Raw genomic sequence first — 26,539 nt, 5'->3', positions numbered from 1 at the left:
ATGCGTCGGCTCATTTGCCACAGACGCATCATCGTTCAAATTATGTTTTTGACAAGAACAGACTTTAATGCGATCGTCGCTCTAACGGCCTTAATGAAAATCCCCCGATGATCTTCCCGTTCCGCCGCGGAGAACTTTCAGCGCGTTTCGTCTGTCGAGCGGCCGCCGGCGTGGAATCGGAGCGGGATGTTTCGTTCGCCGGACGACATGAGCCCGGCTCCTCTGACGCACAACTGCTCCATCAACTGCAGCCAGGCGTTCGTGCCGCAGCTCGACGCGGTCAAAGCCGCGGTTCTGGGTTCGGTGCTGGGCGTCTTCATCGTGTTCGGGATCGTGGGCAACATCCTGGTCATCCTCTCGGTGGTCTGCAACCGACACCTGCGCACGGTCACGCACTACTTCATCGTGAACCTGGCGGTGGCCGACCTGCTGCTCAGCTCCACCGTGCTGCCCTTCTCGGCCGCTTTGGAGATCCTGGACCGCTGGGTGTTCGGACGCGTCTTCTGCGACGTCTGGGCCGCCGTGGACGTGCTCTGCTGCACCGCCTCCATCATGAGCCTCTGCGTCATCTCCGTGGACCGCTACATCGGCGTCAGCTACCCTCTGCGCTACCCCGCCATGATGACAAAGCGCCGCGGCCTGCTGGCGGTGGCGCTGCTGTGGCTGCTGTCCGTCGTCATATCCGTCGGACCCTTGTTCGGGTGGAAGGAGCCCGCGCCGGAGGACGAGTCCGTCTGTAAGATCACGGAGGAGCCCGGCTACGCCATCTTCTCCGCCGTGGGCTCCTTCTACCTGCCGCTCGCCGTCATCCTGGCCATGTACTGCCGGGTTTACGTGGTCGCCCAGCGAGAGAGCCAGGGCCTGAGGGAGGGCCACAAGACGGAGAAATCCGACACGGAGCGGGTGATCCTGAGGATACACCGGGGGAACGCGGCGGCGGCGGTGTCGGAGGACGAGGCGCTTCGCAGCCGCACGCACTTCGCCCTGCGACTGCTCAAGTTCTCGCGCGAGATGAAGGCGGCCAAGACGCTGGGCATCGTGGTCGGCTGCTTCGTGCTGTGCTGGTTGCCTTTTTTCCTGGTGCTGCCCATCGGTGAGTTTTCGTCGCCGTTGTCTTGTCGCGAAAAAAAAAAGCGGGTTAGCTTAAAGGCGCCATGTGTAAGAATGTGGCCAAAAACGGTTACTACACTCAAATTCAAAATATCGAGGTCTTTTAATCAGAAAAAAAAAGAAGAAGGAATTGTGGGAATTGCATGATGTGAAAATATGCTAAAGAGACAAGTTTGACAAGGACGGATGCAAGTTTTGATTATTGGCTCGTTTCCATGATACAGTTCTACCTCGACTCTATAGGTTTTTTTTTCAGTGATGGTTAGAATCCGGTAACTGTAGTATAGTTCCAAAATGTACGTATAATTAAAAAATTTACCAACAATTCCAAAATTTACTTAGAATTCACAATTCTACTTGTAGTTCCAAAATGTACTGATAATTTAAAATTACAGTTACTACATTCAAATTCAAAATACAGAGGTCTTTGAGGTTTCGTTTTCTGACGTAACTGGCAACCCGTGGTTGCTCGGCAGCTGAGACTCTACCAACTGCAATGATTGGTAGACGGCGGTAGGTGGCGCCACATGACGGCAAAACACGATTTCAAAACGTAAAATGATTTGCAGTCTGCAAAAATACATTTTTTAATGCAAATATTTTGTCTGTACTGTTGTTGTTGGTGAGTTCAGTTTGTTATATGAACATTATTCCTGAGTCTCTGTGACACATTAGGAGGATTTTATGATTTATTACATAATGCACCTTTAATCTTAGCACTTGACTTGACATACTGTACAGAGCGACAGCCAATTCCTTGTTAGCTTAATCCTAGCTTAGCATCAAGACTGATGCAAATTAGCGTGTTATATTTTGTTTGAAATGTTGTTTAAAATGCGTGACATTTGAATTAGAATCACATTAACGGCGTAATGACCAAGCTACAACCAATAGCTCGTTAGCGTAACAGATATGCTAATATGCTAATTGACAAGCATATTATATCTGGTATCCTTGTACAAATAAACCAGCCTATGTTTATCAAAATAGCCCATAAATCACACAGCTGTAACTTCCGTTTCACAGACTCATTCATCAACGTTTGACACGTGCGGGTTCGAACGCGCTGCTCAATTTATTTAACCGTTTTAGCCAATTTAATGGAATTCCCGTTTCAGCGGGAGCCGAACACTGAGCTCGCTAACGTTCACGTATCGATCGCTTGTCCGTCGTGAACGTTCGGAGTCGACGGGTCCGCGTTCTATAAATAGGCCTCGATAAATCTCCGCTTCTCCCACCGCGCGTTAACAAATCCACGGAGGTTCAGGTCTCAGCGTGTGAGTCAAACAGAGACTGTGACTCTCGTGTGTCTGTGACTCAGCTCATCCGTCACGGAAGTGACAAATTAATCCACGAGGCCGATGTCGGAGAACACACACACTCTGTGTTTCAACGACGAGATTAAGAAGAACAACTTGAACCGGAGAGTCAACACACACACACACACACACAGAGAGAGAGAGACTGTGAACCAAGAAAGTCGACGGTAAATACAAGGAGACAGAATCTCAGAGGGATTATATTTATTCCATGCTCTCATGCTTGTAAATTTAGCTGCTATCATTTCCTGACGGGGGGGGGGGGGGGATTTAGAGAAGCCAAAGTTTGTACCGGAGCTCGTTTACTGAAACTGCATCAAGTTACAGAACCTCTGAGTCTGAGTCTGAGGACAATGACAGAGTGAAAGTGTTTGGACTTTTTATTGCTTTGTAATCAGAAAAAAAGAATGGATGCAAGTTTTAAATTTTTGGCTCGTTTCCATGATACAGTTCTACCTCCACTCTATAGGTTTTTTCAGAGATGGTTAGAATCTGGTAACTGTAGTATAGTTCCAAAATGTACGTATATTTAAAAAATGTACCAACAATTCCGAAATCTACTTATAATTCAAAATTCTACATATAGTTCCAAATTGTACGTATAGTTCCAAAATCTACTTAAAATTCCTAAATGTACTTATAGTTACACAATCTAATTATAATTCCAAAATCTACTTATAATTCAACATTCTACTTATAATTCCAAAATCTACTTAAAATTCTAGTTATAGTTCCAAAATCTACTTAAAATTCAAAATTCTACTTAAAGTTCCTAATTGTACTTATAGTTACACAATCTAATTATAATTCCAAAATCTACTTAAAATTCAAAATTCTACTTAAAGTTCCTAATTGTACTTATAGTTACACAATCTAATTATAATTCCAAAATCTACTTAAAATTCTACTTATAGCTCCAAAATCTACTTAAAATTCAAAATTCTACTTATAATTCCAAAATCTACTTAAAATTCAAAATTCTACTTAAAGTTCATAAATGTACATATAATTCAAAATTCTACTTATAATTCCAAAATCTACTTAAAATTCCTAAATGTACTTACACAATCTAATCTGATCTAGTTACACAATCTAATTATAGCTCCAAAATCTACTTATAATTCAAAATTATAATTATAATTCCAAAATCTACTTATAATTCAAAATTCTAATTATAATTCCAAAATCTACTTAAAATTCAAAATTCTACTTATAATTCCAAAATCTACTTAAAATTCCTAAATGTACTTACACAATCTTATCTAATCTAGTTACACAATCTAATTATAGCTCCAAAATCTACTTATAATTCCAAAATTCACTATAGTTTCATGCAGCCGTGCTGCGATGACTCCGCCCACATTGGGGAGGAGCTATGAAGTCGTGGAAAACAGCGTAAACTTATACCAAACTCTTACCTAGTGGAGCTAGAACAGTTTAATGGAAACACAGACACGTCTGTGCAGAACTCCCACAGAAGCATCTCGCAATTTACCGTTTAATTATCGGCGTTTGCTTCAGGCCTCGTGAAGACTTGGACCGGCCCTGTTACATGAATCCATATCAAGGCCATCCACAATGACAAAAGACTTCTACCCCCCCCCCCCCCCCCACACACACACACACACACACAGCTGGGAATAAAACATATGAGCTGAACAGGCACAAGATAATTTCATCTCCCCCCCCCCCTCCCTCCGTCTTTGTGTCCGCCGCTGTATCACAATCTCATTTTTCAAAAGCCCACGTCTGAACGTCTTCGACGGTTCATCCAATAACGGATTTTCACGAGACGGGACTCTGCCGCAGAAGATAAACGATGGGCGGCACAAACCTGGACGGCCGAATTTCAGCCACACACACACACACACACATTCTTGTACTTGCCGCATACTGAGGACTGGGTTGCTGACAAAGTGAGGACCAGCATTTCCATTTTATAAATCAACACAATTACAAATATCTTCTTCATGAATGACATCTATAAATAACTACTGTTTGCAGTACCATAAAATGTCTGCAGGTGGAGCCCCAGAGCAATATATATTTTTTTTTTAATTTTTGGTCCAAAATTTGACAAAAAACGTCATTCTATACTATGTTGTCCAAAATTTGAAAAAAAAAATTGGCGGAACATTTTTGGTCCAAAATTTGACAAAAACGTCATACTGTACTATGTCGTCCAAAATTTGAAAAAAAAAATTGACGAAAAATTGTTGGTCCAAAATTTGACAAAAACGTCATACTATACAATGTCGTCCAAAATTTGAAAAAAAAATTGACGGAAAATTTTTGGTCCAAAATTTGACAAAAACGTCATACTATACAATGTCGTCTAAAATTTGAAAAAAAAATTGACGGAAAATTTTTGGTCCAAAATTTGACAAAAACGTCATACTATACAATGTCGTCTAAAATTTGAAAAAAAAATTGACGGAAAATTTTTGGTCCAAAATTTGACAAAAACGTCATACTATACTATGTCGTCCAAAATTAAAAAAAAAAAATTGACGGAAAATTTTAAGTCCAAAAATTGACAAAAACGTCGTACTATACAATGTCGTCCAAAATTTGAAAAAAAAAATTGACGGAAAATTTTTGGTCCAAAATTTGACAAAAACGTCATACTATACAATGTCGTCTAAAATTTGAAAAAAAAATTGACGGAAAATTTTTGGTCGAAAATTTGACAAAAACGTCATACTATACTATGTCGTCCAAAATTTGAAAAAAAAAATTGACGGAAAATTTTTGGTCCAAAATTTAACAAAAACGTCTTACTATACAATGTCGTCCAAAATTTGAAAAAAAAATTGACGGAAAATTGTAAGTCCAAAATTTGACAAAAACATCATACTATACTATGTCGTCCAAAATTTGAGAAAAAAAATTGATGGAAAATTTTAGGTCCAAAATTTAACAAAAACGTCTTACTATACAATGTCGTCCAAAATTTGAAAAAAAAAATTGACGGAAAATTGTAAGTCCAAAATTTGACAAAAACGTCATACTATACAATGTCGTCCAAAATTTGAAAACAAAAATTGACGGAAAATTTTTGGTCCAAAATTTGACAAAAACGTCATACTATACAATGTCGTCCAAAATTTGAAAAAAAAAAATTACGGAAAATTTTTGGTCCAAAATTTGACAAAAACGTCATACTATACTATGTCGTCCAAAATTTGAAAAAATCTTTGACAAAAAAAATTTGGTCCAACATTTGACAAAAACGTCACACTATACTATGTTGTCCAAAATTTGAAAAAAAAAATTGAAGAAAAAATTTTTGGTCCAAAATTTGACAAAAAACGTCATACTGTACTAATTCGTCCAAAATTTGAGAAAAAAAAATGTACCCAAAATTTGACAAAAACGTTATACTATACAATGTCGTCCAAAATTTGAAAAAATCTTTGACAAAAAATTTTTGGTCCAACATTTGACAAAAACGTCATACTATACTATGTCATCCAAAAGTTGAATTCTTTTTTTTTTGACAAATTGAGTATAGCATGTTATAGCAACCTAAGGAAGTGATTTCAATGAAAACAAAGTGAGGACCGGCAAAAATGTCCTCACTCCGTAAAAATGACCTCACTTGTTGGTTAAAAACCCTCACTGGTCCTCAGTATGCCGCAAGTACAAGAACACACACACACACACAAAACATTGGACGTTTCATTATTTGAATTTCTGTCGAGCAGCAGACACAGGAAATGTGATGGAGGAGCGGCGACGACAACAACGCCTATTGTTATTGTTCACGTTATCTGTCCATGGAGACGTTTTCTGCGTCACACGCTCTCTCTAATCTGATGTGTGGAAAACTTCCTTTAATCAACCTCTTGTTTTCAGCAATTCGACTAAAAATAAATCAAATTAAGTGGATTTAGATTTGAGCGATGATGTAGTTTCTCTCGGCAATGAAATAAATAAAATGACACGGTTTTATGAATATGTTCGAGAGAGAAAACCCAATCTCAGTCAAGAAAATATGTGCTTTATGAAGTGAAAAAGATAGAAAATATTAACGTTAAAGCTCTAATTTCAGTTTTTCTTGACGTTTGAAACTCTTACGTGATGATAAATACCAGAGTCTCCGTCTTAAATACCCACAATCCACTCATCTCAATGCACAGGTGTGATACTCGCGATGATAGCACCGTACCGATCGCGTCTATCGCGCAAATCGCGCCCGACGCCCGAGTCCACGAAATTTTGCGTTGACGTGATTGGCCGATCTCCGAACGACGGAAAGAAACCGTCGTCTTGTTTGGTTTCACAACAAACGTACGTAGTCGGATGAGTTTCACCGCTAACTTTGACGGATCTTGACGGTTCGATTGCTTTGGTCTGATCGGTTGTAGATCTGTTCGATTGCATTTTCATCTACGTCTGTCGGCCGCGCCTCTTGAAAGTGGGAGGAGACTAAACCACCGTTCACCGTTTATCAACGTCAACGTTCGATTGCTTTGGTCTGATCGGTTGTAGATCTGTTCGATTGCATTTTCATCTACGTCTGTCGGCCACGCCTCTTGAAAGTGGGAGGAGACTTAACCACCGTTTCACCGTTTATCAACGTCAACGTTCGATTGCTTTGGTCTGATCGGTTGCAGATCTGTTCCATTGCATTTTCATCTACGTCTGTCGGCCACGCCTCTTGAAAGTGGGAGGAGACTAAACCACCGTTTCACCGTTTATCAACGTCAACGTTCGATTGCTTTGGTCTGATCGGTTGCAGATCTGTTCGATTGCATTTTCATCTACGTCTGTCGGCCACGCCTCTTGAAAGTGGGAGGAGATTAAACCACCGTTTCACCGTTTATCAACGTCAACGTTTCCTTCTTCTTTGCGATTGATCAAATAACAAATAATACGACGTACAAACAGACGAGAGTCAAACTCACCTCGCGAGACTCTTGAAATCAGTTGTTGTTGTTGTTGTTGTCGTTTATCTTCAGGGACGAGCTGATACGATCACAACATCCAGACTGGAACCATCAAACTAAGCAAAAAATGTGAAAACAAAGGTCCAAAAAGGTTCAGAACACAGAATCTGCTGCTGCTGCGTTTACTGACAAACTGACAGAAACTCAGTGGATAAATAACGACGTGAGTGAACCGAACACAGGTGGAACTCATCGGGGGGGGGCGGAGCCTGTCATCAGAACGGGCGGGAAAAACACAGGAAGTGAAGTCAACTGAAACGAGAGCGAGAGAACGGGAGTTACTAAAATAAAACAGGAAATAATTCAATAAAACAGATGTTAAACACAGTCAAAGAAGTTCTAGAAGGAGGTGGAAAACTCCTGCTCAGGGCCGGCCCAAGACTCCGTGGGGCCCTAAGCAAAATGTGATTTTGGGGCCCCTCTGTTTCTGCCGAATAATAATAATAATGATTATTGATCATTCACTCGCCTACTATACAAAAGCTATTCTACTTATTCTAAAATCTTTCAATTTAATATTTGGCTAAATCAGCACCTCCCCCTACTGGCGACATAGTGAATCAATACATAAAACCAAACGGTTTGTAAATAAAATATTAAGATATTAAGGTCTGAAAATCTAAAAATCTGCACAATCAAAACACACTCCTGTGATACAAAGATTTGACTTTCATAGGTAAAAAAAACACACAGCATTAAATAAAATAAACAAATAAATATCAAACAAATACTTAAATAATAATGTAAATCAACAAGGTCATAACAATGGTTTATAAATAAAATATAAAGTTAAAATATGTAAGAATGTGGCCAAAAACAGTTACTACATTCAAATTCAGAATACAGAGGTCTTTTAGGTTTCGTTTTTTCTGACGTAACTGGCAACCCGTGGTTGCTCGGCAGCTGAGACTCTACTGACTGCAATGATTGTTAGACGGCGGTAGGTGGCGCCACATGACGCCAAAACATGATTTCAAAACATAAACATGATTTGCAGTCTGCAAAAAAAACTTTTTAATGCAAATATTTTGTCTGTACTGTTGTTGTTGGTGAGTTCAGTTTGTTATATGAACATTATTCCTGAGTCTCTGTGACATATTAGGAGGATTTTATGATTTATTACATAATGCACCTTTAAATAATCACATCTGACAACTATGTAAAAACTGTGGAAAAAGCTTTGGTAAAAAAATGGGGAGAAAAATTCTCAATAAACAGAACAGCAATTGAAACTTTTATTTTATTTTTTTTAGTTAATTGCTCTAGGGGGCCCTCCAGTGGTCACGGGGCCCTAAGCAGCGGCTTAGTTCGCTTACGCCTTGGGGCCGGCCCCGCGTCCTGCAGAACAGAATAATCCACTCTGTGCGGAGAGTTTTAAAGGGTTTATCCGATGATGTTTTGCAGGAATTGTAGGTAAATACACATTTTGTGTTCCCACTAGCCTATGCCAATTACTGTGGTAGTGGCCCTAAATGGTTTATCCATTCTTTCACCTTCTATTTAATGCCTTTTTCAAGTGTATGAAGCCATTAACCACCACCCTTCTCTCTCTCTGTGTTTTAATGTCCCGCAAGGCTCCATGTTTCCCGCGTACAGAGTGTCCGACACCGTCTTCAAGATCACCTTCTGGCTCGGTTACTTCAACAGCTGCATCAACCCCATCATCTACCCGTGCTCCAACCACGAGTTCAAGAAGGCCTTCCAGAGATTGCTGGGACTCCGCTCTCTGAGAATAACGCCCGGACAAAACCTCCGACGCCTGAGCCCCGGGCGGACGCCTCAGATCCGGGGTCACGGCCGGACCCCGACCCTGGGCCTGGGCCCGGACCGCGGCCTCAGCCCGACGTCCTCCTCCGCGGCTCTGTCCAGGACGCCGTCCTCCAGAGACAGCGGGGACTGGAAGGTCTTCTCAGGAGCTGGCGCCGCCGGCGGTTCACTACCGACGGAGACCGGCAGAGCTAAAGTGGCCAAACTGTGCAGTAAAGGTTTTCACCAATGCTGCTGCTGCTGCTGCTGCCGTTTCCTGCGCCGTGGAACTCGCCCGCAGGAGTCGCGGCGCAACCAAACACCTGCTGTGGGGAAACTGCCCACCATTAAAATCCACCAACTGTCCCTGTCGGAAAAAGGAGAGCCGGTGTAGTAATCCCTCGCGTTCGTCCTCCGGACTCGTGTTTCCAGGTCACACGAGGATGTTCTTCTTAACTTTTTTTTTTTTTTTATGCCTCGTTATGCCAACATTTGTGACAAATGACGGGATTAACCTTCCTCCAGTGTCCCGGTGTGTTTGAGCTAATCTTTTCCACAGATAAATCAGTCATCACTACATTTGGTTCAGACCTTCAGAAGAACATACGATGCATAGTTTCCCAAACAGATGAGGGAATTTTTCCAATTTGTATTTGCTGATAATCCTCTGTCATCCGACAAAACCTTCAATGATGATAGGAAGCTGAATTATAAAAATAATATATAAAATATAAAAAAAACTGGGACTAGCTTTACGTAGGGGTAGATTCCAAAATTCCAAATGGCCGACTTCCTGTTGAGTTGAAGCCATAGTTACGGTCGACTTTTTTGTTCGTTTCGGTCTATAACATCTTCCCACCAAGTTTCGGGAAATTCGGTTGAACTCAATGTATGCCGAAGTTTTTGGGCACTTCCTGTTTCGTGGCCAACTGTCGAATTCGCCAAAACGCAGAGGGTTGCAGTGGCTGATTGCCGTGCGGTTTTCTTTCTTTCACCTTCAATGATGATAGGAAGCTCAATTATAAAATAAAAACTGGGACTAGCTTTACGTAGGGGTAGAAATCGCCAAAATGGATTCCAAAATTCAAAATGGCCGACTTCCTGTTGAGTTGAAGCCATAGTTACGGTTGACTTTTTTGTTCGTTTCGGTCTATAACATCTTCCCACCAAGTTTCGGGAAACTCGGTGGGACTCAATGTATGCCGAAGTTATTGGGCACTTCCTGTTTCGTGGCGAATGGTCGAAATTCTCCAAAACGGCGTGGGTTGCCGTGGCTGATCTGGAGTAGATAAGTAGATTTTGGAACTATAAGGAGAATTTGGAACTACTTCTTGTGTCTTCAGTGACGACACTGACCAATCAGTGGCCGGCACTCTGTTGACGTCACATTTTAGTATCGGCTCAGCTGAACTTCGTCAGAGCAGGAACTAAAACAAACAGCAGGTTCTATCACCTAGCTTTACGTAGGGGTGGAAACCGCTAAAATTGATTCCAAAATTCAAAATGGCCGACTTCCTGTTGAGTTGAAGCCATAGTTACGGTCGACTTTTTTGTTCGTTTCGGTCTATAACATCTTCCCACCAAGTTTCGGGAAACTCGGTGGAACTCAATGTATGCCGAAGTCATAGGGCACTTCCTGTTTCGTGGCCAACTGTCGAAATTCGCCAAAACGCCATGGCTGATCCGGACGGTGCGGTTTTCTTTTGCCGTCATTTATTTGGTCGTTCGATATATATTCACGTTATGTAAAAGTCGTGAAATTGTTCGGATTGGAGCGAACACTGGAGGAAGTTTGATTTGAAAAGCAACAATTTTTCATTTTTGCCTAAATTGTAATCAAAATCTTCCAAATCCATCACAAGAGCTTCTACAGGTTTCCTCGTTAAAAAAAAATAAAAGGTTCAGTGTGAAGGAAGCAGTGACATCTAATGGTGAGACGTCAGATTGCAACAAACAAACAAACATCAGCTCAAACCTCCTAATGTTGACCAAACACATCAGGGAACTACGGTGGCCTTCAAGTACCATTCAGGCTTTAAAGCGATTATACAAAAAACACACAATTTAGGCCAATTATGCCTCGCAAATATTACACACTGGACCTTTAAGAGGACAAATCACGGCAAAAATACAGATTTTTAACCATTTTACTGTCACTTTTTGAACCATAAAAACCATGTAAAAGTGTAGAAAAATACACCATCTTGAAATGGACCAAATAAAAAAAAATCATATTGTACAAAAGCTGTGATTCTGTTCATTTGTTTCCTCTCAACATGACAACAATATTTCTTGATGTTTACATATTTTAATCCTCAGGGGGAGCCATTTGAAAATGTGATGACTCACCAGATGCTCCAGAAAAAACGCAGATGTTTGCGACGCCGTCTCCAGAGTTTGCCTCGTGCTGTTCCTGTTGTCGCAATAAAGTAAAAAAACAACAACAACAACAAAAACACAAAGAATATGTCGTACGTGATCGTGTCTCGTGTTGTTTTGGGTGAAACTGAATCATTAGAATCGTTTCATTAAAATCAGAGTAACAGTCACTGAACTGAAACACCACCGAACGTGGTCGTGATTGGGCTCACGATCACCGGCTTCAGCAGCGCTGTCGCTAGATATTGGAACTATAAGTAGAATTTGAAATTATAAGTAGAATTTGGAATTCTAAGTGGATTTTGGAACTTTAAGTAGATTTTGGAACTATGAGATTTTAGAATTCTAAGTAGAATTTGGAATTCTAAGTAGATTTTGGAACTATAAGATTTTAGAATTCTATGTAGATTTTGGAACTATAAGATTTTAGAATTCTAAGTAGAATTTGGAACTTTAAGTAGATTTTGGAACTATAAGATTTTAGAATTCTCAGTAGATTTTGGAACTATAAGATTTTAGAATTCTAAGTAGAATTTGGAACTTTAAGTAGAATTTGGAATTCTAAGTAGAATTTGGAATTCTAAGTAGAATTTGGAACGTTAAGTAGATTTTGGAACTTTAAGTAGATTTTGGAACTATAAGATTTTAGAATTCTCAGTAGATTTTGGAATTTTGAGTAGATTTTGGAACTATAGATTATGACATAAGTAGAATTTGGAACTATAAGTAGATTTCAGAATTCTCAGTAGAATTTGGAACTATAAGTAGATTTTGGAACTTTAAGTAGAATTGGTAACTATAAGTAGATTTGGGAACTATAAGTAGATTTTGGAATTATAAGATTTCAGAATTCTCAGTAGAATTTCGAATTATAAGTAGATTTTGGAACTTTAACTTGAATGTGGAATTTTAAGTAGATTTAGGAATTCTAAGTAGGATTTTGAAGTCTTTTTAACTACAGTTGGACATTGTTGGCTTTGATTCTCGTGTCGGACGTCGCGTTCATGACTCTTCGGTGACGACACTCCAATCAGAGACCGGCAGTCTGTTGACGTCACATTTTAGCATCGTCTCAGCTGAACCTCGTCAGAGCAGGAACTAAAACAAACAGCAGGTTCTGTCACTGATGGAGAAGAAGGAAACAAACAAGCGCGCTGAGGCGAGTCGATGTCGCGCCGGTGAGCGACTTTAACCCACAACAATGTTTCCCACAGTTACATCCACCTCCGTTAGCGTCTTAACTGACCTCAGCCCTGACCTCTGACCTCTGACCCTGCTCCAGTGCTGCTTATAAAAACCCCTCTGTCGGGTTCAGTCAAGCAAAAACTCACTAACACGTTTCCTTATTTTTTTGTGTACATTATGCAAAGCCAACGCGAGGAAAGGAGGAAAGTGAGCGTTTACTTGCGTCGAGTTTAAATCCGTCAAAGTGTCTCTTTGTTTACACAGAAGCATCAAAGGGGTGAGAAGAAGAAGACGACCTCTGGCAGCAGCAGCAGCGGCGGCGGCATTGATTTACTTTCCCCCGACTGCACCGACATCTCCTGCCTTTGTGAGTCACATCATTAGTCCGACATCGTCCTCGGGCGCTTGAAGTTCAGAAGCGGTAGAAGCAGAGAAGACGGAGAGAGGGAGGGAGAGAGGGAGGGAGAGAGAGGGAGGGAGAGAGGGAGAGAGGGAGGACAGTTTGTCCCACGGGGAGACGGAAACGCTTCACTGGTGACTGAGAACATTTGAAATCACTCCAGCTCTGCTCAGACGCCACGAGGAAGAGTTTATCGCCGCAGATGAATTCGTTCAGTCGGTTTCAAAAAACCACAACAAAAAAAAACACCCGAGCGACAAAAACCATCATCAAATCTGCCTGTTTATATGTGTTATTATCTCACATAAACATGACAAATCTGATCCTGATCTGATAAGATGGCGCCTGGAGATCGACACATCTGATCTTATTCAATGGGACTGAACCAGATTTAAATGACCGGCCAAATCTGTAATCTTGATTAGATACGGATGAAACTTAGTGCGATAGTAGAGGGTCTGATTCTGTATAGATGTACCAAATTTCACTCAAATCCAAGCCTGTAATCTTGATTAGATATGGATGAAACTTAGTGCGATAGTAGAGCGTCTGATTCTGTACGGATGTACCAAATTTCACTCAAATCCAAGCCTGTAATCTTCATCTTCAAGGATGAAGAGATTCAAGGAGAAGAAAATAATAATAATAGAAGAACAATCACGAGTCTTTGTCGCCACCTAGTGTTCTCGCTGTGTCTCTGATGTTTTATACGTACGCGACGATTCTACCGTTCATCGGAAGTTTGACCGTTTGAAAACCGATTAAAAGAAAAAAATTAGGAAGAAAACGCAACTGAATGACGACGTGAGGAAATGAGCGCTTTCAAAAAAAACGACAACAAAAACGGCCACTTTGATCCAAAATGGCGGCCATCCTGTTGGGGTCGTGGGTACAATTAACTTTTTTTTGTCCATCCTGACACGAAACGTGCTTAAAACGCGATTTTTAATTGGTGTACGTGAAACCAGCCGTTGAAGCGACTGTTTAAAGTGGGTGTGGTCAATACATTAGCCCCGAACCAAGTGACGTTTCGTGCACATTTAGTTCCGTCTTTTGACGGAACATGGGATAATAACACATTTTTGAATTACGATTAAAAACAAAACAAATACCGAAAAAAAACAAAAACATTTGTGTTAGCAATATTTCCGTTCTGTAACCCTAACTATCGATACCGACATCAGTCCGATATAAGTCGTTTCACATCGTTTTTCCCCAAAACTTCATATATACGGACTTTTTAAAGATCGCAACTCAAATCATGCAATGAGACAATTACGCACATTGTAACAACTAATTCACAGCCATATTAGCATCTTTCCGACTTCATCATTCAATCATTTTTACACATAAATCTTGAATAAAAGTGTGGGAAAATTCTTCATTTTTGGGGGAGGACCCACATTTTTCCTCCCGCGACCCATCTACGGGCCCCGACCCAGTGTTTGGGAATTGCAAAACTGAAAAAACGTACAACGGAAATGTTTCTGCGTTAAAGAAGAAATAAGCAGTTTGTGCTAAACGAAGCGTTTACGTAAACCAATAACGTTACTTTTCACTGTAACGGCTCGTCCTTACGATAAAGAGCCAAAAGAGTGTGTGTGTGTGTGTTGGGGGGGGGGGGGCGGGGCTTGAAAAAAAATAAACAGTCATAAATGTAAGTTTTAATTTTAGTTTTTATTATTATCATTATCATTTATATCCACTGAAGTCAACACAAGATGATGCTGCGTCAAATGCCGACGACGCTCGTCGTTTTCCCTTTAAACCCTGAAAACCTACAAAAACACGCACGACCGATAAAACCACCATCATCATCATCATCATCATCACTGTTTTAAACATCGTCAACAACCACCGTTCCCCCAAATCACTTCACATTATAGATTTGCATACGGCAACAAAAACAAACAAAGAGGCCAGTGTTTGTACAGCGTGGTCACACGGTGTCACTTGTGAGGGAAGAAGAAGAAGAAGAAGATTATAATCTGATTATCTGTTAATTCATTCACGACACGAACACGGAATACGGCGGCGCACTGTCACAGAGTCCAGAAACAAAACCAAAGTATTTTTCTTTCACTTTTTTTTTTTTTTTTTAACCATCAGGGTCTGAAAAGAGCCTTCATCGATACAGTGAGCAACAACAGGCAGGCAATAATAAAACATACGCACGCACGCACACGCACGAAAGAACACGGGAAATAAACGTCCGCAAGCTCATGTACAGGGTTAACTTTTAACGATTTCTTTTTTTTTTTACAAGTGCAAAAACAAAACAGACGGCGACGACGTGTGTAAGCGGGAAAAATGGTCGTTTTAGCACCGGGTTGTCGATAAAAAAAAAAAACTTCCGTCAAGTTTGTACGTTAAACGACGAGATCGTACGCGACGATTCTACCGATCATCGGATGTTTGACCACTTGACAACCGATTAAAAAAAAAAAAGAAGAGGAGAAAAACGCAATGACAACGTGTGGAAATGAGCACTTTGATCCAAAATGGCGGCCGTGCTGTTGGGTTCAGCTCGCGGGTCCCATTGACTTTTTTTGTCCACCCTGACCCGAAACACGCGCTTAACGATTTTTTCATTCGTGAAACCAGCAGCTGGAACGACCGTTTCAAAGTGGGTGTGGTCATGACGTTAGCCCCGCCCATTCACGGAACCACATTCGCCACGTGCGACGTTTCGTGCACGTTTAGTTCCCCAAATGTTTGCGAGTCTTTCGACGGAACGCGGGACAATAACAAGTTTTTTTTAATTACGATTAAAAACAAAACTAATCCCGAAAAAGAAAAAGTTTTTGTGTTAGCAATATTTCTGTACTCTAACCCTAAATAACTATTCCGATATCAGTCGTTTCACCCAAAACTTAATATATACGGACGCACTTTTTAAAGATTGTGACTCAAATCACACGACAAAATGTAACGACTAAATCACAGCCATAAACGACATATCTCGCATTTTTCTGAATTCGTAAACAAATCGTTTTGAATATTTTTTTTACACATAAATCTTAAAAGTGTGGGGAAATTCGGCTATTTTTGGGAAATAGCGGCGTTTGGGAACTGCAAAGCTGAAAAAACGTACGACGGAAATGTTTCTGCGTTAAAGACGAAATAAACGGTTTGTGCTAAATGAAGCGTTTGCGTGAATCGTATTTCTTTCGGAGGATTATATTCGACTTCACTTTTTTTCGCGAACTTCGAAAAACCAATAACGTTACTTTTCACCGTAACGGCTCGTCCTTACGATAAAGAGCTGCGTTCCTACGTTTGCAAAACGCAAATAAACCGCACGAAATGGAGAAGAATTTCCGTAGTGAATTTTGACGCGTTATACATTTTCGCAAAAAAAATAAAAAATACGTTTTACGTGAAGAAGTTACGAGAGTTTTAGTGGAAACATGTTAGTGAAATATTTTAGTGAAATTCTGTCCCGGATCAACTTTCCGTAACAATATCAACGTAAAAAAAAAAAAAAGATCTTTACAGCGTAGCAGTGTTTTTACGAACAGTAGAGACGTGGATCGCAACTAAGCGCGGTCGTGTCACATGATCACTAACAGCATATTTTCAAATAATATCGGGGAAATAAAGCAGCACGGGAAAAAATAACACTGTAAACAACTGCTGTTGGAACAATGACGACAGATTTCTGAGCCGAATGGAACGAGCGTTCAACGACGCCAACGAAAAAAAAAATCAAAAAAAAAATGTAAACAAACGTTCGACAATCGAATGAAAGAAGCTGCTTCACGTCACGTGATCCTCGTGTAAAGACAGTGGAATGTGGCAGGAAACTAAATGGAACGGTGCCTTTTTATTTTTAAAAGTAAACGAGGTGACGTGGTGTGTGTGTGTGTGTGTGTGTGTGTGTGGACAGGTGGAGTTCAGGTGATCACATGATCACACGAGTGACCTCGTGTCGCGCTGCACTCCCCCGCTCACATGACATCACTGAGTTTAGCCCAGGCTGGTGATGTTGGCTTTGCCACCAGGGGGCGCCACGATGCGCTGAGTGTTGCGACGGGGGATGTTGTCGTCGACTTGAGCACCTGGAAGAAGAAAAAAGATCGTACATTTTAACGCAATTGAAAATACTTAGCGAAATGTATCTATACGGATGGACTCCACTGTATTGAAGGGTTTTAAATCTTTGAAATTAACTTTTTCTTATCTTGGCATGCAAAATGTTCTAATCTCTGAAAGTGAACGTTTTCTGTGAACATTTTCTAATCTATGAATGTGAATATTTTCTAATCTCAGAATGTGAACATTTTCTAATCTGTGAATGTGAATATTTTCTAATCTCTGAACATTTTCTAATCTCAGAATGTGAACAATCTCTAATCTATGAATGTGAATATTTTCTAATCTCAGAATATGAACATTTTCTAATCTCAGAATGTGAACATTTTCTAATCTCAGAATGTGAACATTTTCTAATCTCAGAATGTGAACATTTTCTAATCTGTGAATATTTTCTAATCAATGAATGCAAACATTTTCTAATCTCAGAATGTGAATATTTTCTAATCTCTGAATGTGAACATTTTCTAATCTGTGAATGTGAACATTTTCTAATCTGTGAATATTTTCTAATCAATGAATGCAAACATTTTCTAATTTAAGAATGTGAATATTTTCTAATCTCTAAATGTGAACATTTTCTAATCTGTGAATGTGAATATTTTCTAATCTCTGAACATTTTCTAATCTATGAATGCAAATATTTTCTAATCTCTAAATGTGAACATTTTCTAATCTCAGAATGTGAACATATTCTAATCTGTGAATGTGAATATTTTCTAATCTCTGAACATTTTCTAATCTATGAATGTGAATATTTTCTAATCTCACAATGTGAACAATCTCTAATCTCTGAATGTGAACATTTTCTAATCTCTGAATGTGAATATTTTCTAATCTATGAATGTGAACATTTTCTAATCTCTGAACATTTTCTAATCTGTGAATGTGAACATTTTCTAATCTCGGAATGTGAACATTTACTAATCTCTGAATGTGAACATTTTCTAATCTCTAATCTCTGAATTTGAACATTTTCTAATCTCTAATCTCTGAATGTGAACATTTTCTAATCTCTAATCTCTGAATGTGAACATTTTCTAATCTCCGAATGTGAACATTTTCTAATCTCGGAATGTGATTTCCAGGTTTGGTGAACACAACGAGAAAATAATCGATAGATTACTGGATTCTAAAAATAACGGATATATTGTCCAGCTCTAGACGACAGCGACATTTAATCCAAATGTGTGATAGTTGGGTAAAGACCAGTGAGGACTGTGATTGTCATAATTTAACATCAGATCTGGACGATTGTGTGTTTTGGACTCACCGGACAGACTGAATCCAGACTGGTGAAGGTTACGAACAGGCTGCTGAGCCAATAACTGCTGCTGCTGCTGCTGCTGCTGCTGCTGCTGCTGCTGCTGCTGCTGCGTCATCTTGGCAGGTGACGTCTTCACCGAGGAGACGGCGGACATGGGTTTAGGAGTCACGTTCTCACACACCGGTCCGTCGTACTGACCTCTGGGGACTCCGCGCAGCTCTGTGAGCTAAACATAGAGGGGAAGTCGTCAGAGCGGGATCCCGCGACCTTCAGCGGCCTCTTTGTTTTTTTTTTTACAGGACGCGGTCGACACTCACCCTGCTGCGAGCCTTTATCCTCTTGTAGACGTGGTCGGGGAAAGGTTTACGGGTGACGTAGCGGCCGCAGCCCTCGCTGGTGTGAAGGCTTCCCTCCTCCAGCACGATCTTCCCCTGACTGATGACCACTGACGGAGCGCCGCGCACCTCCGTGCCCTCAAAGATGTTGTACTCCACCGCCTGAAAACCGCAAGAGACTCCGTCAGGACGCATTTTTAAATGAATAATTACAGATTCTTTTTTTGTCCCGAGCTGCGATGATCTGACCAGGTTGTGGGTCTTGGCCGAGATGATCTTGGTGACGTCCGGGTCCCACAGCACCAGGTCGGCGTCGGAGCCCACGGCGATGCGGCCTTTCCTGGGGAACAGGTTGAAGATCTTGGCGGCGTTGGTGCTGGTCACCGCCACAAACTGGTTCTCGTCCATCTTTCCAGTCACCTGGTGGAGCGACGACAAGGAATTCAGGCAACTTTAGAAGGAAAACGTAAAAACGCCAACGCTTTCCAATCTCAGAATGAGATCACTTTCTAATCTCTGAATGTGAATATTTTCTAATCTCTGAATTTGAACATTTTCTAATCTCTGAATATCAATGTTTCCCAATCTCAGAATGCAAAAATATCTCAGAACGCCAAAATGTTAGAATCTTGGCATGCAAAAACGTTCTTATCTCTGAATGCAAACATTTTATAATCTCTGAACCTGAAAGATTTCTAATCTCAGAATGTGAACATTTTCTAATCACGGAATGCCAACTTTATCTCATCTCTGAATGCCAACATTTTCCAATCTCAGATTGCGATAATTTTCTAATCTTTACATGTGATTATTTTCTAATCTCTGAATGTAAATATTCTCTAATCTGTAAAAGTGAAAATTTTCTAATCTCTCAATTCGAACTTTTTCAAATCTCTGTATGGCAAAATTTTCTAATCTCGGAATGCTATCATTTTCAAATCTCAGCATGCAGAAATTTTTTAAGTCTCTGAATTCAAACGTTTTCTTATCTCGTCGTCAACACGCAGAGGGTTTTGAGAGCTCGACTCACCACACATTTGTCCCAGATTATGGACATTCTCTCCTCGGTGCCGTTGGTTCCCTCTGGGATTAAGGAGAAATCGTCTTTTCCGATCGCACGTTGAGAAGTATGGAACGTGCAGTGAGCGCTGCCCGTCACCTGCAGGTCCCCACTAGATAAGAAAAGACGAAGTTAAAAGAAACAGAAATAAGCTAACCCTAATGCTAATGCTAACCCTAAAACGAGTTAAAACAAACAAAAATAAGCTAACCCTAACGCAAATGCTAACCCTAAAACGAGTTAGAATAAACAAAAATAAGCTAACCCTAACGCAAATGCTAACCCTAAAACGAGTTAAAACAAACAAAAATAAGCTAACCCTAACGACAATGCTAACCCTAAAACAAGTTAAAACAAACAAAATAAGCTAACCCTAACGCCAATGCTAACCCTAAAACAAGTTCAAACAAACAAAATAAGCTAACCCTAACGCCAATGCTAACCCTAAAACAAGTTAAAACAAACAAAAATAAGCTAACCCTTACTCTAACGCTAACCCTCAGACAAGTTTAAACAAAAAAATAAGCTAACCCTAACGCCAATGCTAACCCTAAAACAAGTTAAAACAAACAAAATTAAGCTAACCATTACTCTAACGCTAACCCTAAAACAAGTTAAAACAAACAAAATAAGCTAACCCTAACGCCAATGCTAACCCTAAAACAAGCTAAAACAAACAAAAACAAGCTAACCCTTACTCAAACACTAACCCTCAGACAAGTTTAAACAAAAAAAATAAGCTAACCCTTACTCTAACGCTAACCCTCAGACAAGTTAAAAACAAACAAAGATAAGCTAACCCTTACTCAAACGCTAACCCTCAGACAAGTTTAAACAAAGAAAACAAGCTAAACCTTACTCTAACGCTAACCCTCAGACAACTTTAAACAAACAAAGATAAGCTAACCCTAACCCATGTGCAGTTAATGCTATCTTTGACCAAAGTGATCCTGATGGTCGATTGTTGGGTCTAAAAACAAAGCGGTTACCATGACAACAGGGAGTTGAGGTAGTCGGAGGTGGTTGGATCAGGGCTGAGCGGCGGAGAAGTGACAAACGCCGCGGCCTTGGCCCAGTTCTTGCTCCAGTAGTGAGTTCCGTCCGTGCCCAAACTGGCAGAGATGGGTTCTCCGTAAACCACAGCACCTACGGAAGAAACACCAACCAGATTTTTCAGCTTCTTAAATGTGAATAATTTCCCGGTCTCCATAAAACACAATAAATAGTTAAAACTGAATTTTTTCGTTTGTGGACAAAAACCCAAGACATTTTTCAACATTTTAATCAGTCAGTCACGCTCTTCTTACCCCTTTTCCTGGCCAGAGCGATGACGTCGGCGGCGCTCTTGCTCATCACCTTGGTGATGTAGAGGGGACAGTTGGTCTGGTTGGCGATGGTTACAGAGCGGTTGACCGCCTCCGCCTCCACCTGCACACACACACACACGCACACAAAGTCAGAGTCGTCACCTTTCACAGTTCAGTCCTTTATTATTCTTAGAAGCCTCGTGATTCGTCATCATTTTTCACCTCCTCTGGACGACTGAGCGCGTGTCCTTCAGGTCCGGTGATGCCCAGCTCCAGAATACGTCTCTGCTCCTGAAAAACATCCACACAGACACATTACAATCCAAAAAAAAAGTTTATTTGTAGATGTGTGCTATGTCCACTTAGCTACTAGAGCTCATATGAAGAATATTTTACCAGCATACTAACGGCAGTGGGTGAAATGTTTTAAAAATATAATTTAAATGGGAAAAAAGGTGAATTTAAGACAAAAGTCAAACATTAAAAGAGATTTCTTTGTTCTGTACCTCTGCAATGATGTCTCCATTCTCAGCGTGCACCTGTGCAATAGCTCCGAGGTCCCTGATGACGCTGAACACCTCGTAGATCTGAGAGGAAACGACAACGTCGTTAGAAATTTTGTTTACCGATTTCCTCGACTGCGATTGGAGAATAAAGCGGTAGAAGACGAGTGAGCGCGAGTGACTTAGTTGCCTAATTATGTCTTTGAAATAGCTTAAAATGACACAAATGTGTCATAAACAGCATTTAAAAAGACGGAAATTAGAAATTGCTTCGTACGACGGTGAAAAAACAATGACTTTTACAGAATATAGTTAGTAGAATTAATACATTCACTACCATAATGATATTGTTGCTGTATAATCTTTAACAATACCACCACCTGGTGGTCATTTCAAGAAATGTCATCATTCTTTTCAAATATCAGGTGTTTTCAGTGCAGTTTTTTTTGTTTTTTTTAAAAGCTGATAGAATAAAAAGAAACAAAGGTAGTTACTGGTGGAAAAGCGGCTTAATCACGGACAGCGAGAGGCAAAGCGTACCTGAGAGTCAGAAAGTTGGAAAACATCCTTATAAGCCAGATAGACCAGGAAAGAGTTGACACCTGAAGATAGAAAACTTATGAGAGAAAACAGCCAAAAGGTGGAATAAAGAGAACAAAGAGAGGGCGGAAAAAACCCAAGAGCGCAGGAGAAGAGTCAAATCAGAGCAGGAATACAGAGTTACTGTTTTAGTTTTCTCCCCCTCCTGTCAGTTAAAGCGTCAGGTGAGCCGTTTAAGGGAGTGTCAGCTGTGGTCGACGTACCATAGTCCTTCACCAGAGACTCCATGTCCTCCTGAGTGCCTTTGTTCCACTCGGTGATGTCCACGTGCAGAGAGTAGTCGCAGCAGGACTTGCCGTCGGCCCACTCCCTCCACTGTTTGAAAGCGTTCACCAGGCCGGTGCCGGGTTCTGGCACCACATGGTCGACTGTACGACACAAACAAACACAAACACAAACACAAACGCAAACAGGTGAGCGACTGCGCGGTTAACTGGTTAAATGTTCGCGTCGAGGGGAAAACGACACGCACTGATCATGGTGGTTCCTCCGGACAGAGCGGCGCGGGTTCCCTGGTAGAAGTCGTCCGCAGACACCATGCCCCGGTCGGGCATCTGGAAGCGGGTGTGCACGTCGATTCCCCCGGGGATCACCATCTTCCCGTGAGCCTCGATGATCTTCACGCCACCCGGAACAATGAGGTTGTCGCCGATTTGCCTGAAGGAGAAATAAACGGTTAAGGGAACATAAACGAGTAGAATAAAACACATCATACCAAAGACTGCAAGTATGACCGACTGAATCGAGTATGTTTCATGCTAGCTGTAAGGTAAATAAACATTGTAGCGTTTACATAAACCCAGAATAACCTGTGATTCAGTAAGTGTTTGGTAAGCTTTTATGAAAGCAGTCAGGAATAACTAACAAACTAGTGCTGGACACCGTTTCCATGACGAATGACCGGAAAAAGACGCGCGCGACGCCATGTTTACGTGACTCCCGATTGTTAAAATGAGTCTCTAAAGTAACGCTGAACTTTAATAACAGACGCACACATACATAGATACGCTGGTTATTTGTAAATTTCCCCACTGCGGGACGAATAAAGGACTTCTTATCTTATCTTATCTTATTTGTAGCGCTGCTCTTTTAGTTTAATAAACAAGACCACTCCAGTTCCACTGCAGGCGCGCTAACCGGCGCTAAAAAGGAGCTAATTCTGCTAACGGAGCTAACTGCTAAACGGTACCTGGACTCCCGCGCAGCGGCACGTAAAACGTGACGTCACGTGCGTCTTTTTCCCGGTCAGTCGTCATGGAAATGCATCGTGCGCTAACCTAGCGCTATGATAAACATGTATGTATTCTTTATTTAATTGCACTTACTTGATGACGCCATCTTCCATGTAGATGTCAGCCAAGAACGACTGATCATCGTTCACTATCTTCGCTCCTTTGACGAGGAGGCGGTCGCTCTGAGACGAGGAGACAGAATTTCACACGAGACATAAAGCATGCGACTAAGGCTGGTTAAAGGGATAGTTCGGAATTTTGGACATAAGACCTATTTTTCCAACTCAGCCGGTGTGATGGAGACGTCTGGAGACGTTTTCAAGAAATTTCATTCAGTTCTTCTAGTTAGCTGAGTTCGCTGATGCTATGGCTAGCGCAAGTCAATGATACAAGTTAGCATGGCATTAAAAACACTCATACAGACTCCACAGTGCAAATCGATTATAACGGCAGACTATCGATGTACATGTCTGTGTTGATAGAATGTTTGAAATAAAACCAACCTTGCAATTTGAAGGATTTATGTCTCAGCAGCAGCAGCAGCGCGTCATACTTCCGGCAGCGGCGGACTGATTCTGCTGCCGGAAGTATAGTGCTGAGAAAGTAGTCCCTCAAAAATTCATGCGATGCGACGTTAGTTTTGTTTCAAATATTATTCTATCAACACAGATATGTACATCGATAGTCTGCCGTTACAATCGATTTGCCTCGGGTGCACTGTGGAGTCGGTACGAGTGTTTTTAATGCCATGCTAGCTGGTACCATTGACTTGCGCTAGCCATAGCATCAGCGAACTCGGCAACTAGAAGAACCGAGTGAAATTTCTTGAAAACGTCTCCAGACGTCTCCATCACACCGGCTGAGTTGGAAAATAGGTCTTATATTCAAAATTCCGAACCATCCCTTTACTAATTCAATGTTATAGGCTCCTGCAGTTTAAAAACAATGTCATTTTCACAATGGCAGGGTCAGCCATCTTGTTTCCATGCTTGTGTAGAGCCTTGTATTTTGTTACATTTTAGGGAGAATGTTGTTCAAATCACTCAAGAAAAAATAATTAAATACCTGAAAATTAACAATTTCTTTGTCACATACACATAAATTCTGTAGACCCCACAAAAATCTCCTGTGACCATCTGTGGGCCCCCGACCCAGGCTTTGAGAACCACTGCTCTATAGGCTGAAGTTGCAGAGAAGCTCTAATATAACATTTATGATGTTATATATATATATATATATATATATACAGAGAGAGAGAGTTTATTATAAAAACTACACTAATAAATAAGAAGGTGATGCAGCAGAGATGCTGCTGACACATCTGAATGAATGGGCGAAGCTAACAACCGTTAGCTCGTGGCTGATTCTTCACCCCGTGAGAAACACCTTGATATTTTATTATTATAACAATAATAGCAGCTGTATTTTATTTAAAAAGAGAACTCACAGTGATTTTGGGGATGTTCTTCTTTCCTTGGTACCCGGACATTTTGAGGATCCTCCCTTTAATAACACAGCTGTCCCCTGCTGCTCGGCTAACGCTAGCTGGCTAGCTCCGCTGAATGAACGGATGCTCTCCGCTTGTTTTGTTCGTCCGGGGAAAACGACGCCCTCGGCGGTTACCGTCGAGAGTCAGCGGCGTTCACGCGTAGCAGAGCGCACGACAAACACAAAATGGACAATATGTGTCGTTGTGTTCGCGTCCTGACGTGAGGTTTTAAGGCGGAAGGAGGTGCAGACGAGCAGCGAGACCGAAGGGCCACAAAGAGACAACGCGCATGCGCACTGCCCCGCCCTGTAAATCTCCATGTTTTCTAATGAATTTCCTAATGATAATAATAAAAGTAGTAATTTATTCACAAAAACGTTTATAAATTGCTATTTTATACTTTAGTCTAATATTTTTTTTGGTGTAGCTGTGTGTAGTATGTTTTTATATTTATGAGTTATTTTGTGTTTTATGTAGAAGTCTATGTTTGTGGGATAAGAACAATTTCAGAGTTACTTGGGGTCAATGGTGCGTTCCAGTTCTATGTTGGAGGTCGGAATTCCTGAGTTAATGGGGGTGTTCTCTCAACTGAAGTGCACATAATTCTGTTTATTTTGGTTTTAGTTTGGACCTGGTTCAGATGATCGATCCAGATGTTTGGTCCTGGTCAAGATGATTGACCCAGATGTTTGGACTTGGTTAAGATGATCGACCCAGATGTTTGGACTTGGTTAAGATGATCAATCCAGATGTTTGGACCTGGTCAAGATGATATATCCAGATGTTTGGACCTGGTCAAGATGATAGATCCAGATGTTTGGACCTGGTCAAGATGATTGACCCAGATGTTTGGACTTGGTTAAGATGATCGATCCAGATGTTTGGACTTGGTCAAGATGATTGACTCAGATGTTTGGACTTGGTTAAGATGATCGATCCAGATGTTTGGACTTGGTTAAGATGATCGATCCAGATGTTTGGACTTGGTCAAGATGATTGACTCAGATGTTTGGACTTGGTTAAGATGATCGATTCCAGATGTTTGGACCTGGTTAAGATGATCGATCCAGATGTTTGGACCAGTTGTTGATAGTTGCACCAGGTGTTCAGAACTGGTCTAGATGTTTGCACCAGTTCTAGATTCTTATACCAAGAGTTAAGTCTTAGTCGAGATGTTTGATCTCATTCTAGATGTTTGAACCAGGTGTTTAGATCTGATCCAGATTTTTGGACCAGTTCCTGATGTTTGTACCAGGTGTTTAGACTTAGTCCAGATGTTTGAAACTGGTGTTTAGACCTGGTCTATGTGTTTTGCCAATTGGCAATTGCCTGTTTGAAACAGGCAATTGGCCTGTTACAAACATCTAGATCTGGTTCTAGATGTTTGTAGCAGGCATTTTGACCTGGTCCAGATGTTTGATCCCGATGTTTGGGCCAGTTCTAGTCTAGGCCTTGATATTTGATCTAGATCTTGATGATTGTACCAGGTGTTTAGACTTGTCCCAGATGTTTGGACCAGTTCCTGCTGTTTGTAGCAGGTGTTCAGATCTAGTCTAGATG

The 26,539-nt window shown here is 41.0% G+C and overlaps 2 protein-coding genes across 2 annotated transcripts; one reads left to right on the top strand and one right to left on the bottom strand.

Moving 5' to 3' along the window:
* Positions 1-207: 207 nt before the first annotated feature.
* adra1aa (adrenoceptor alpha 1Aa) lies at positions 208-9,521 on the top strand (the record flags this gene model as incomplete). The annotated part of the gene is made up of 2 exons (XM_083904718.1): positions 208-1,093; positions 8,956-9,521. The coding sequence occupies 2 exons, from the start codon at positions 208-210 to the stop codon at positions 9,519-9,521; spliced, it is 1,452 nt and encodes a 483-aa protein (XP_083760844.1).
* Positions 9,522-17,060: 7,539 nt separating this feature from the next.
* On the bottom strand, positions 17,061-24,979 carry LOC310940411 (dihydropyrimidinase-related protein 2-like; the record flags this gene model as incomplete). Its single annotated transcript, XM_083905377.1, has 14 exons — positions 17,061-17,152; positions 18,460-18,679; positions 18,771-18,950; positions 19,038-19,208; positions 19,819-19,960; positions 20,838-20,994; positions 21,156-21,276; positions 21,378-21,446; positions 21,662-21,742; positions 22,199-22,260; positions 22,462-22,626; positions 22,731-22,915; positions 23,584-23,672; positions 24,938-24,979. The coding sequence occupies 14 exons, from the start codon at positions 24,977-24,979 to the stop codon at positions 17,061-17,063; spliced, it is 1,776 nt and encodes a 591-aa protein (XP_083761503.1).
* Positions 24,980-26,539: the final 1,560 nt, after the last annotated feature.

The sequence above is a fragment of the Microchirus variegatus genome, assembly GCF_963457635.1.
Source record: "Microchirus variegatus genome assembly, chromosome: 18".
In the NCBI taxonomy this organism is placed as follows: domain Eukaryota; kingdom Metazoa; phylum Chordata; class Actinopteri; order Pleuronectiformes; family Soleidae; genus Microchirus; species Microchirus variegatus.
The sequence above is the reverse complement of the archived record's forward strand: the minus strand, read 5'-3'. Positions and strand labels throughout refer to the sequence as shown.